The 14,706-nt window shown below is 39.7% G+C and overlaps 1 protein-coding gene across 11 annotated transcripts in view; it reads right to left on the bottom strand.

Annotated features, from left to right (window-relative positions):
- tmem94 (transmembrane protein 94) overlaps window positions 1-14,706 on the bottom strand; it is a 216,987-nt gene that overhangs the window by 67,316 nt on the left and 134,965 nt on the right. For 7 of the 11 annotated variants that reach the window (XM_069929026.1, XM_069929028.1, XM_069929027.1 and 4 more), the window contains 2 exons: window positions 4,909-5,098; window positions 2,598-2,675 (listed from right to left, as the gene is read on the bottom strand). In XM_069929026.1, coding sequence (XP_069785127.1) covers window positions 2,598-2,675; window positions 4,909-5,098 — 268 coding nt within the window. The remainder of the gene's footprint in view (window positions 1-2,597; window positions 2,676-4,908; window positions 5,099-14,706) is intronic. The other 4 variants (XM_069929029.1, XM_069929023.1, XM_069929031.1 and 1 more) reach the window with 2 other exon arrangements.

Below are 14,706 nucleotides of genomic sequence, written 5' to 3'. Positions count from 1 at the left end.
AGGGGCCAATCATTTTTAACCCACACACAATTGCCACAACAACGTATATCCAGAGCCTCATACTGCCAAACCAAGGCTACCTGCGTATTGGCCATAGAGTTAAGGTACAAGATGGATAGTCGTGGGACAGTCAGAATTAAACCATAGGTTCATCTGAGATTAAAAAAGAACATCTAAATTGACAGTGGAAAGTTAAGTTAATATGGTCTCCGAGTAAATAGTCGTTGGAACCAATTTAACCACATGGGAATCATCATTCCTGACACACAAATAATCTCCAATCAAACAAATTGCAATGGCTCCCAGAGAGTGGGCTATAATTTTTAATGCCACATGACACAGGACAGCACTTGCTGATAAACTGGATTAAAAATTGCGACCTGTAAACATGCGACTGGTGGTACATGCAAACAGTGAAAGGTTTCCACCTGAGATGCACCAATCCATGAACTCCTCTCGAGTATCAAAGTGATCCCTCACAATGACATGTGTGGGCAGAGGCATGGACATAGAACAGAGATCAATACAGCATAGTAGAGGCCCATCAGCTGTTGTGCTGACCAGTATATCCCTTCCTATAAATAAAAAAAATTAAACTCTACCTACCCCATAACCCTCTATTTTTCTCTCATCCACATGTCCATTTAAGAGTCTCTTAAATGCCCCCAATGTTTCAACTTCCACTACCATCCTTGGCAAGATAATCCAGGTACCGCAACTCACTGTGTAAAAAACTAACCCCTGATGTCTCCCCTAAACTTCCTTCCCTTAACTTTGTACACATGTCATATGGAGTTGAGGAGAAAAAGGATAGTTCATGATTCTAGAGTTTATTGTCATATGCACAAGTACAATGTAGAGACGTACCAAAATACTTACTTGCTACAGGTACTTAAGATGTACAGTGCCTTCCATAATGTTAGGGACAAAGACACATTTTTAACCTTTATTTCCCCTGTGCTCCACAGCTTTAAATTTGTAATCTAATAATCCACATGTAATGAAAGTGCACATTCCAGATTTTATTCAAGGTTATTTATATACATCTTGGTTTGATCATGTAGAAATTATAGCACTTTTTATATGTTATCCCCTAATTTCAGGGCACCATAATGTTTGGAACATTTGGCTTCACAAGTGTTTGTGAGTACTCAGCTATGTTTAATTGCTTCATTGGTGCAGGTATAAGAGAGCTAGGATTTCTCCAAAGCTTTTGATCACCTTTGCAGTCTGTAGTTGTCATTTTTCAACACAAGGACCAGAGTTGTACCAATGAAAGTCAAAGAAGCCATTATAAGACTGAAAAACAAGAATAAAACAGGAAGACACATCGCCCCAACCTGTACTGGTGAACTCAATAATCACAAAGGGATTTACTGGCTGTAGGACAAGGAAGACCCTCCACTGCTGATGACAGAAGAATTGTCATCATAAAGAATAATAATCCCCAAGCACCTGTCCCAAAGATCAGAAACATTCTTCAGGAGACAGGTGTGGATGTGTCAATCACCACTGTCGGCAGAAGACTACATGAAATGAAATACAGAAGCTACACTGCAACCACTAGTTAGCCACAGAAAGGATGGCCAGATTACAGTTTGCCAGAGTATTTAAGAGAACCTGCAGAATTCTGGAAAAAGGCCTTGAGGACAGATGAGACCAAGATGAACCTGTATCAGAGTGATGCCAAGAGCAAAGTGTGGAGGCATAGAGGAATTGCCCAAGATCCAAAGCGTACCGCCTATGCCATGGTTTGCATCTTGCAGTGTAGCCTCCGTATTTCTGTTCATGAATTCTGCGGACAGGAGTCCTTGACACATCCATGAGTGTTCATGATCTGTTTGGGAATTTTTCTTCATTATGATGAGAAATCTTGTAATCCTTGGAATACCAGTCCCTTTGCAATTACTGAGCTCATTCTGTTGGGAACTGTTAACTTTGGAAATCCTAAGATTTGGGCCATGCCTCTTACAGCTTTATTCTTGTTTTTCAGCCTCATAATGGCTTCATTGACTTTCATTGGGACAACCCTGGACCTCATGTTGAAAAATGGCAACTACAGACTTTAAAAATTATGAAAAGCCTAGAAGCAAGCCTAGCCCTCTTCTACCTGCACCAACGAAGCAATTAATCATGCACAAGTACTCACAAACACTTGCGAAGCCAAATGTCCCAAACATTAGGGTGCACTGAAATGTGTAAAAAAAGGTGCTGTAATTTCTACATGGTCAAATCAAAATGTACAAAATAACCTGGAAGGGGCACTTTAATCACATGTGAACTGTTTGATTACAAATTTAAAACTGTGGAGCACAGGGGCAAATAAAGGAAAAAAGCATCTTTGTCTCCAACATTATGGAAGGCGCTGTACCAACAATAATATAAATTATATACTGTAATGTGCCATGAGACAGAAAATAATAAGCAATGTAAAACAGTCAAATAAATTACATAAATAAATTATGTGCTCTTCTGAGCACATAACAGCTAAGGTAGCACAGAAATTATTTACCATTTTTGTAAGAGTATTTACAGACTGAAATAAAAATCTGACCCAATCTGAATAAATGTACAGAGAAAATAAAACTATTTTCTACCTGTATGAAGACCAGAGTAAGCTGACATTGTAACAGGAACAGAAAGCATTTCCTGATTCCATATGTTGTATGTCGGGCCTATAGAAGCGAAAGAGGGTACAGTTGTTAAATCTGAGCAAGACAGTGCAATGAGCTGCTGGAGGGGCTTGAGGGGTCAGACAGCATCCGCGGGTAAATGGTCAGTCAGCGTTTCAGGTCAGGATCCTTTATCAAGACTGGTGTGGTAAAGTTGCGTTTGGTTTTGCTGTACCACTTGCAAATTAAGCACAAACCATACATTAGGGTGACGTTTAGTCATAAAGCTCAGAAACATTTCCTTCACCCCAATCTGCCCATGCCGAACAAAATGCCTGTTTGTCCAATAGCCCTAACCCACCCTATCCTTGTATCTGTCCAATTTTTTCTTAAATATTGCAACAGTACCTGCCTCGATCACCTCCTCCGGCAGCTTAATTGTTCTATGTTTAACCAAGTCATATGGTACTGGTCCAAAAAGCATGGCTGATTAACTATACCTCATTCATTCAGGATTGAAGAACCATATCTCTACCTGTCCTATCTGGGATGAATGCTATCCTATTGGACATGGTAATGAAAACACCCAGGTGCACGATGGCCTGAATGGCCTTTTGTACTGTGGCTGTTGATTTCCAAGCTGGTTGAGACAGCCCAAGTGGTTATAAAATTCTAATTGCTTCTTACTTTTTTCAGTCATTTTGATCATTAAATTATTATCCTTCTACAAGTATGATCCATCTTAAAATACCTTGAACATATTTCCCTAAATTAATGACTGGCACCTTTGGGTAGGTACATAGCAAAAACTAGTTGGCAATTAATTGCTGAATCTAGGAATATAAAAAAATCTCATACAACTTGATTCACTGCAAATGCTTAAATTTTAAAACAGGATTTTGACCAATGAGCCCATGCTGTCCAATTACACCCAATTAATCAACAACCCTAGTACATTTTGAACCATGGGAGGAAACTAGATCTCGCAGGGAAAACCCACACCGACACCGGGAGAACGTACAAACTCCTTACAGACAGCATGGATTTGAAACCCGGTCCTGATCGCTGAAGTCGTAACAGTGTTGCACTCACAGCTACTGCAACCGTGCTGCCCTACATTCTTGTTCTTGGCGAATTACCTCACCATGGATAGATTTAACTTTGAAAACCCTGACCAGTCAAAATGTCACATACATACTGAGACAGCACGCTGTTCTTCAAGGATCCTGTGGGATATTTCAGCAATTGGTTATGGATTCTGTAGAAAACAGCTTCAGAATCCATATCTTGCATTGCGTTTATTATGGCATGGACCGTGTCCTCCATAATGTTTGGGACAAAGACACTTTTTTTTTCCTTTTTTTGGCATAGAAGACTTCATGAACAGAAATAGAGACTACACTTCAAAATGCAAACCACTAGTTACCAACAGAAACAGGATGGTTAGATTACAGTTTGCCAAAAAGTATTTAAAAGCCTGCAGAATTCTGGAAAAGGTCTTGCGGACCGATGAGACCAAGATTAGCCTGTATCAGGGTGAAGGCAAGAGCAAAGTGCGGAGGCGTAAAGGAATTGCCCAAGATCCAAAACATATCACCTTTACCATGGTTTATATCTTGCAGTGTAGCCTCCGTATTTCTGTTCATGAAGTTTTCTGTGGATAGTAGTCTTTGACAGATCCACATTTGCCTCCTGAGGAGTGTTTCTGATCTGTCAGAAACGAGTTTGTGGATTTTTCTTCATTATGATGAGAATTCCTCTGTCATCAGCGGTGGACGTCATCCTTGCAATTACTGAACTTACTTTTTAATGATGTTCCAAACTGTTGATTTTGTAAACCCTAAGGTTGGGGCGATGTGTCTTTCTGTTTTATTCTTGTTTTTCAGCCTCATAACGGCTTCTTTGACTTTCATTGGCATAACTCTGGTCCTCGTGTTGAAAAATGGCAACTATAGACTCCAATTATTAGCTTAGAACAAAACCTAGACCTCTTACACCTGTACCAATGAAGCAATTAAACATTCCTGACTACTCACAAGTACCAACAGTTCATTGCCTGCAGCCATCAGGCTCCTGAATTAATTTCATAACAGTGTAATCACACTGCTCCTGCTTGGTGCTATTAGATGTCCTATTCATTGCAATGTTATACTGTAAATTGTGCTCTTTACAGAACTCTTCTCTGACTAAACTAAATATTTTGTGATAAGTAAACATATTCAAGGAAATGGGGGTGGGGGGGGCGAAATAGTCTGTGTAGCGGGGGGTATATTGCCACTTAGACACGCACACCTACTTGTTCAATGAGTTTGATGATGTTGATGCTTTCCTCCTGGTGAAAGAAAATGGAACATGGCAGACTGTTCAAGAGTCCTGATAACTGCAGAGGGGAAAGTTCATCAGAATCAAAGGAAACATTTGCGCTGGTGGCGTAGCCAAAAGTCTCCCAGGAACAGCGGGATGGGTAAAGCGGATCCATTGCAACACTGTGAATAATTAAAAACTGTAAGGACTCACAAATCACAGGTGGATATCGCATTTTATTTTTAAAGAATAAAATCAATGAACTGCTGGAGGAACTCAGCAGGTTGGGCAGCATCCAGAGAGGGAAATCAACAGACAAAGTTTTGGGTTAAACCCTGCTTCAGTACTGTTTTCCATTGGTCCTGTTACAGGACCTTTACCAATTTCCTTCCAAGGTACTGCATGGTTAGCGCCACATAACTACAGCATCATCCAAATCAGCACTGTCTATAAGGAATTTGTACTTTGTCCCCGTGACCTTTGGGGGTTTTAGATTCGATTTCAGATTTATTGTCAGAGTACATACATGACATTGCAGTCTTCCCCGAGATTCTTTCCCTGTGGGTGAGGCAGAATTACCACTTATTGGTAATGCAAAAAAAAACTGTACACAACAAATACGTGTAAACAAATAAAAAACGAAACAGTTAACAAATGTAAAAAAACTGACTGTGCAATAAAGAGAGAATTTAAAAAATCAATGAAGTGCACAAGAGTCCTTAAATGAGTCCCTGATGGAGTTTGCTGTTGAGGAGTCTGATGGTGGAGGGGGAGCAGCTGTTCCTGAACCTGGGGGTGTGAGTCTTGTGCTGGGTGGTGTGGATCCTTCATGATTGCTGCTGCTCTCCGACGGCAGCATTCCCTGTAGATGCTCTCAATGGTGGGGAGGGTTTTGCCTGTGATGTCCTGGGCTGTGTCCACTACCTTTTGGAGAACTTTACACTCAGGGATAAGGGGGTCCCTTTACCAGATTGTGATGCAGCTGGTCAGCACACCTTCCACCACACTCTGTAGTCATGCCAAACCTCCGCAAACTCCTGATGAAGTTGAAGCACTAATATGCTTTCGTCATGGGTCCAGGATAAGATCCTGAGATGGTGACTCCCAGAACTTAATCTCCACCTCTGGTTTTCCCTTCCCAAAATCAATAATCATCTACTTGGTTTTGGTGATACCAACCCCTTTCACATTGCCGATTCTGTGTGGATTAACCAGCTAATTTAGTAGGTTCGACCCGATAATCATGTGGTGTAAATCATCCCAACCTGGCAGGGCAAGTTAAATTCCTGTTAAATTCAACCTGAATTCCACACTTGTCAGAGTCCAGCTGAGTTATCTCACTATCGCCTTCTGGCGGTGTGAAAGCTCAACCTGTTATCGCATTGTCACTGCTGGAGGCGGGATCCCCTCTTAAAATGCCAGGTTGCCGAGAGCAGCATGTCTGGTAAGTTTTCCCGCTTCCTAGGAGGGTTGGCAGTATTGAGTGCAAGCTTATCATTCAGCCTAGTTTTAAATCTCCCTCCTATATGCTAGCTCATCGCCTTTTATACACAACCCACTACCATGGAATTATCAGTAAATTTGTAGATGGTATTATTGTTGTACCGAGCCACATAGCTGTAGGTGTAAAGTGAGTCGAGAAGGGGGTTAAGGAGGCAGCCCTTTGGTGCTCCAGTACTGATGGAGATTGTGGAGAAGTTCTTACCAATCTTTACTGACTGTGATCTGGAGGTGAGGAAATCCATGATCCAATTACACAGTGGGGTGTTGAGTCCCAGGTCTTGAAGTTTGCTGATCAGTTTTGAGGGGATGATGGTGTTAAATGCCGAACAGCAGTAGATAAAGAGCACGAATTGGAACAGATCCATGTCACCACCAGTCTTCCAAAACACTTCAGTGTTGATGTAAGTGCTACTGGTTGACAGTCCAGTTCCCTGGGTTCTTTGGTTTCCTCTCACCCTCCAAAATGTATGTAGGTTAATGGGGTATAATTGGGTGGCGTGGGTCTCAAAGCCAGAATTGATTTCTCCCATGTGGTAAATTAAATTAAATATTTTTCAAAAAAATTAAATTTAACCGCCCAGTTTATAAATGTTGTAAATTTCCAACATTGCAGCTCTACCTTTTTTTTAAGAATAGCAATTTGTACATTGTCAATGGAATATCTAAATTTAGTTCTGTATTCATAGTAAAGGACTATATAAAAAATACATTGATTGGAATGTGGACAAAATATTCTCTGTAGCTTGGGAGTTTAAAATTTAGACATACAGCATGGTAGCAGGCCAATTCGGCCCACGAGTCCATGTCAGCCAATTTATATCCAATTAACCTATGCCCACAGAACATTTCAAACAGTGGGAGGAAACCGGAGCTCCCAGAGAAAACCCACGCAGACACGGGGAGAATGTCCAAAGTCCTTACAGACAGTGCGGGATTTGAACCCTGGTCCCAATCGTGGCACTGTTAATGGTGTTGTGCTAACGGCTACGCCAACCGTACCAAGCTATCTCCTGTGCTGAACATAATTTGTATGATTCCATCGCTGCAAACTTTTAGCAGAAACTCTGAACAGTTAGTGAGCTGGAGCTGTATTTGCAACCTGATCTTTTAATCAAGATCCAAATTTCCATCATTATTCCTTTTTCCTAATTATTCTTAATTCCATACTTCTGATACAGAAATAAAAGCATCAATACATTAGTCTTAAACAGTCATTTCAATGCAAGCAATCATGGAACCCTGGCTGTCTGGGCAAACTTCAATGTTTTTTAAAAATTTTTTATTTTTCACACTATGAACCATACCGATTAAAATTACATACAGACATTTTTCTCTTGAATATATAGTGTCATTTTCTCCCCTTTTTCCCCCTCCCTCACCCCCCCCTTCCCATTTATTCAAAGTTCAATCTATAAGATACATTAAACCCATTAAACAATGTCGTCACTTAATATAAATAAACAAGGAATTTGTGTCTTCTACTTTTATATATTGGGTCAGTTCATTTCGTTGTCTTCTCCATCTGTCATTTTAGGTGGTGGAAGTCCGTGGTAGGATTTCTCTATTGTGTTTCATGTACGGTTCCCATATTTGTTCGAATAGTGTGATGTTATTTCTTAAATTAAATGTTATTTTTTCCAATGGAATACATTTATTTATTTCTATGTACCATTGCTGTATTCTCAGGTTGTCTTCTAATTACCAGGTTGACATAATACATTTTTTTGCTACAGTTAAGGCTATCATAATAAATCTTTTTTGTGCTCCATCCAAATCGAGTCCAAGTTCTTTATTTCTTATATTACTTAGAAGGAAGATCTCTGGGTTTTTTGGTATGTTGCTTTTTGTGATTTTATTTAATACCTGGTTTAGATCTTACCAAAATTTTTTCACTTTCTCACATGTTCAAATTGCATGAATTGTTATTCCTGTTTCCTTTTTACAGTGAAAACATCTGTCTGATACTGTTGGATCCCATTTATTTAACTTTTGGGGTGTGATCTATAGCCTATGTAACCAATTATATTGTATCATGCGTAACCTCGTGTTTATTGTATTTCCCATAGTTACGGAGCATAGCGTTTCCCATGTTTCATTCTTTATCTTTATGTTTAGATCCTGTTCCCATTTTTGTTTAGGTTTACAGCTTGTTTCTTCGTTCTCCTTTTCTTGCAGTTGATGAACATGTTTGTTATAAATTTTTAAATTATCATTGTGTCTGTAATCACATATTCAAAGTTGCTTCCTTCTGGTAACCTCAGACTGTTTCCCAATTTGTCCTTCAAGTAGGTTTTCAGTTGGTGGTGTGCAAACATTGTATCGTGAGTTATATTATATTTGTTCTTCATTTGTTCAAAAGATAATAATTTATTTCCCGAAAAACAATTTTCTATTCTTTTGATCCCTTTTCTCTCCCATTCTCTAAAGGAAAGGTTATCTATTGTGAAAGGGATTAGTTGATTTTGTGTCAATATTAATTTTGGTAGTTGATAATTTATTTTATTCCTTTCTACGTGAATCTCCTTCCAAATGTTGAGCAGATGGTGCAATACTGGTGAATTCCTATGTTGCACCAACTTTTCATCCCACTTATATAGTATATGTTCAGGTATCTTCTCCCCTATTTTATCTAGTTCTAATCTGGTCTAATCTGGTTTTTCCCTTGTTTGATAAAAATCTGATAGGTATCTTAATTGTGCTGCTCTATAATAATTCTTAAAGTTTGGTAGCTGTAAGCCTCCTTGTTTGTACCATTCTGTTAATTTATCTAGTGCTATCCTCGGTTTCCCCCCTTTCCATAAGAATTTCCTTATTATTTTCTTTAGCTCCTTGAAGAATTTCTCTGTTAGGTGAATTGATAATGATTGAAATAGGTATTGTATCCTTGGGAAGATGTTCATTTTAATACAGTTTATCCTTCCTATCAGTGTTAGTGGTAAGTCTTTCCAGTGCTATAAGTCGTCTTGTATTTTTTTCATTAATGGCTGATAATTTAGTTTATATAGATGGCCGAGATTATTATCTAGTTGTATACCTAGGTATCGAATTGCTTGTGTTTGCCATCTAAATAGTGATTCTTTCTTAAACTTTGTGAAATCTGCATTATTCATTGGCATTGTTTCACTTTTACTTGCGTTGATCTTGTACCCCGATACTTCTCCATATTCCTTCAATTTCTTATAACCATATAACCACTTACAGCACAGAACAGGCCAGTTCGGCCCTACTAGTCCATGCCGTAACAAATCCTCACCCTTCTAGTCCCACTGACCAGCACCCGGTCCATACCCCTCCAATCCTCTCGTATCCATGTAACTATCTAGTCTTTCCTTAAATATAACCAATGATCCCACCTCGACCACGTCTGTCGGAAGCTCATTCCACATCCACACCACCCTTTGCGTAAAGAAATTTCCCCTCATGTTCCCCTTATAATTTTCCCCCTTCAGTCTTAAACCATGCCCTCTAGTTTGAATCTCCCCCACTATTAATTGAAAAAGCCTATCCACGTTTACTCTGTCTGTCCCTTTTAAAATCTTAAACACCTCTATCAAGTCCCCTCTCAATCTTCTACGCTCCAGAGAAAAAAGCCCCAGTCTGCACAACCTTTCCCTGTAACTCAAACCTTGAAATCCTGTCAACATTCTCGTGAACCTTCTCTGCACTCTATTTTGTTTACATCTTTCCTATAATTTGGTGACCAAAACTGTACACAGTACTCCAAATTTGGCCTCACCAATGTCTTGTACAATTTCATCATAACCTCCCTACTCTTGAATTCAATACTCCGATTTATGAAGGCCAACATTCCAAATGCCTTCTTCACCACACCATCTACCTGAGTATCAGCCTTAAGGGTACTATTCACCACAACTCCTAAATCCCTTTGTTGCTCTGCACATCTCAATAGCCTACCATTTAATGCATATGACCTATTTAGATTTGCCTTTGCCAAATGTAACACCTCACACTTAATTGTATTAAATTCCATCAGCCATTTCTCAGCCCACACCTCCAGCCTTCCTAAATCACCTTTTAATCTATGGTAATCTTCCTCACTGTCCACAGCACCACCAATCTTTGATTCATCCGCAAATTTGCTTATCCAATTCTCCACCCCTACTAGCAGATCGTTAATATATATAACAAACAACAGTGGACCCAGGACCGATCCCTGAGGATCTCCACTAGTCACCGGCCTCCAATTGGACAAACAATTTTCTACCACTACTCTCTGACACCTCCCATCTAACCATTGCTGAATCCATTTCACTACCTCCTCATTTATACCTAATGCCTCCACCTTTTTTCCTAACCTCCTGTGGGGAACTTTGTCAAAAGCTTTAGTAAAGTCTAAATAGACAACATCCACAGCTTTCCCTTCATCAACCTTTTTTGTAACCCCCTCGAAAAACTCAATCAGGTTTGTCAAGCATGATCTACCCCTGACAAAACCATGCTGATTACTCCCTAGCAATCCCTGTTCCTCCAAATATTTGTGTAATTCTTTTATTGATATTTCTGGTTCTGTTAAGAATATTATGATGTCATCTGTAAATAGACTGATTTTATATTCCTTCTCTTTTATTTTTATCCCTCTTATTTTATTTGTTGTTCTTATCAGTTCTGCTAATGGTTCTATAGCTAACGCGAACAGTGAGGGAGATAGTGGACATCCCTGTCTTGTTGATTTGCTTAATTTAAATTGGTTTGATATATATGTCCATTTACTGTCACTTTCACCAATGGTCCCTTATATAATGCTTTAATCCAATTAATATATTTCTCTGGTAGGTTGAATTCTTGTAGTACTTTGAATAAATAATTCCATTCTATTCTGTCAAAAGCTTTCTCTGCATCTAAAGCAACTGCCACTATTGGAGTCTTGTTTCTTTGTACTGCATGGATTAAGTTAATGAACTTACAGATATTGTCCGTTGTTCGTCTTTTTTTAATAAATCCAGTTTGATCTAGTTTTATTATTTTTGGTACACAGTCAGCCAATCTGTTTGCTAATAGTTTAGCTATTTTCTTATAATCTGTGTTAAGTAGAGATGCTGGTGTTAGTGGATCTTTCCCCGTCTTTGGAATTACTGTAATTATTGCTGTTTTGCATGAATCTGGCATGTTTTGTGTTTTTTCAATCTGGTTCATTACTTCCAGGAGAGGAGGAATTAATAAGTCTTTAAATATTTTATAGGATTCTTTTGGGAGTCCATCCTCTCCCGGTGTTATATTGTTTGGTAGTTTTTTTTTAATATCTCCTGTATTTCTTCTATTTCAAATGGTTTTATTAATTTATTTTGCTCCTCTGTTTGCAATTTCGGTAGTTCAATTTTAATTAGAAATTCATCTATTTTATCTTCTTTCCCTTCGTTTTCAGTTTGATATAGTTGCTCGTAGAATTCCCTGAAGTTTTCGTTGATCTCCATTGTGTTATATGTAATTTGTTTGTCCTTTTTCCTTGATGCTAATACCGTTCTTTTAGTTTGTTCTGTCTTAAGCTGCCACGCTAGTATTTTGTGCATTTTTTCTCCTAGCTCATATTTGTTTTGTCTTCATTATGTTCTTCTCCACCTTATATGTTTGTAGTGTTTCATATTTTATTTTCTTGTCTGTCAATTCTCTTCTTTTAGTTGTATCTTCCTTTATTACTAATTCTTTTACTATATTTGTTATTTCCCTTTCCAACTGTTCTATTCCCCGATTGTAGTCCTTCTTCATCTTAGTTACATAACTTATTATCTGCCCTCTGATGAACGCTTTCATTGAGTCCCATAGTATAAACTTATCTTTCACTGATTCCGTATTTATTTCAAAGTACATTTTAATTTGTCGCTCAATGAATTCTCTAAAATCCTGTCTTTTTAAGTTTCTTTTTCTTTGGCATGGCTTCGCAGACGAAGATTTATGGAGGGTTATGTCTACGTCTGTTGCAGGTTCGTTGGTGACTGACAAGTCTGATGCGGGACAGGCAGGCACGGTTGCAGCGGTTGCAAGGGAAAATTGGTTGGTTGGGGTTGGGTGTTGGGTTTTTCCTCTTTTGTCTTTTGTCAGTGAGGTGGGCTCTGCGATCTTCTTCAAAGGAGGTTGCTGTCCGCCGAACTGTGAGGCACCAAGATGCACGGTTGGAGGCGATATCAGCCCACTGGTGGTGGTCAATGTGGCAGGCACCAAGAGATTTCTTTAAGCAGTCCTTGTACCTCTTCTTTGGTGCACCTCTGTCCCGATGGACAGTGGAGAGCTCGCCATACAACACGATCTTGGGAAGGCGATGGTCCTCCATTCTGGAGACGTGACCCACCCAGCGCAGTTGGGTCTTCAGCAGCTTGGATTTGATTATTGTGGACTCTGCTAGCTCGAGTACTTCGATGTTGGTGATTAAGTCATTCCAATGAATGTTGAGGATGGAGCGGAGACAGCGCTGATGGAAGCGTTCTAGGAGCCGTAGGTGGTGCCAGCAGAGGACCCATGATTTGGAGCCGAACAGGAGCGTGGGTATGACAACGGCTCTGTACACGCTGATCTTTGTGTGTTTCTTCAGGTGGTTGTTTTTCCAGACTCTTTTGTGTAGTCTTCCAAAGGCGCTATTTGCCTTGGCGAGTCTGTTGTCTATCTTTGTCAATCCTTGCATCAGATGAAATGGTGCAGCCGAGGTAGGTAAACTGGTTGAACATTTTGAATTCAGTGTGCACGATGGAGATGTGGGGGAGCTGGCTGATGGAGGACCTCAGTTTTCTTCAGGCTGACTTCCAGGCAAAACATTTTGGCAGTTTCCGCAAAACAGGTTCACGAGAATGTTTACAGGATTTCAAGGTTTGAGTTACAGGGAAAAGTTGTGCAGACTGGGGCTTTTTTCTCTGGAGCGTAGAAGATTGAGAGGGGACTTGATAGAGGTGTTTAAGATTTTAAAAGGGACAGACAGAGTAAACGTGGATAGGCTTTTTCAATTAATAGTGGGGGAGATTCAAACTAGAGGGCATGGTTTAAGATTGAAGGGGGAAAATTTCTTTACGCAAAGGGTGGTGGGGATGTGGAATGAGCTTCCCACGGACGTGGTCGAGCCAGGATCATTGGTTACATTTAAGGAAAGACTAGATAGTTTCATGGATAGGAGAGGACTGGAGGGGTATGGACCGGGTGCTGGTCAGTGGGACTAGGAGGGTGAGGATTTGTTACGGCATGGACTAGTAGGGCCGAACTGGCCTGTTCTGTGCTGTAAGTAGTTATATGGTTATATTGGACGTCATGCACTGGAGAGCTGGCTCTGAATGGGCAACTAAAGCTGCATCGTCTGCAAAGAGTAGTTCACGGACAAGTTACTCTTACGTCTTGGTGTGAGCTTGCAGGTGCCTCAGATTGAAGAGACTGCCATCCGTGCGGTACCGGATGTAAACACCGCCCGGGAGGCCCGAGGTCCTGTTGCTGCCGCCGCCGGAGGCCCGAGGTCCCGTTGCTGCCGCCGCCGGAGGCCCGAGGTCCTGTTGGTGTCTTTTAAGTATCATGGAGTTTAATCTCCATCTATACATTCTCGGTGGGATGTCCTCCAGCTCTATTGCCAATAACAGGGGTGAGTGATCCGATAACAATCTAGCTTTATATTCCATTTTCCTAACTCTTCCTTGAGTGTGGGCTGATAACAGGAATAGGTCTATCCTTGAGTATGTTTTATGTCTACCCGAATAATATGAATATTCCTTTTCCTTTGGGTGTTGTTTCCTCCAGATATCCAAAAGTTGAATTTCCTGCATCGATTTAATTATAAATTTGGTTACTTTATTCTTTCTGTTAGTCTTTTTTCCACTTTTATCCATCTTTGAGTCCAAATTAAGGTTAAAATCCCCTCCTATTAGTATATTCCCCTGAGTATCTGCGATCTTCAAAAAGATATCTTGCATAAATTTTTGATCTTCATTAGGTTGAATAAATTCCAAAATTCTGAATATATCTGACATTTTATCATTAGATACCTCACTATTTTGATTGGTACATTTTTATTGATTAATATAGCTACTCCTCTGGCTTTTGAATTATATGATGCTGCTGTTACATGCCCTACCCAGTCTCTTCTTAATTTATTGTGTTTCTTGCACGAATGCTATATCAATATTTTCTTTCTTTAGTAAATTTAACATCTTCTTCCTTTTGATTTGGTTATGTATTCCGTTAATATTTAAATTCATATAGTTCAACATGGCCATTTCATACTTTGTTTACCTTTCCTTTCCGTTTCCTCATCACCACCTTCCCTTCTTATCCATTTTTTTTTTAAACACATTGTAAGACA

Source organism: Narcine bancroftii, chromosome 3 (assembly GCF_036971445.1).
Source record: "Narcine bancroftii isolate sNarBan1 chromosome 3, sNarBan1.hap1, whole genome shotgun sequence".
Taxonomy (NCBI): domain Eukaryota; kingdom Metazoa; phylum Chordata; class Chondrichthyes; order Torpediniformes; family Narcinidae; genus Narcine; species Narcine bancroftii.
Note: the sequence above shows the minus strand (reverse complement) of the source record. Positions and strands in the feature narration are given on the sequence as shown.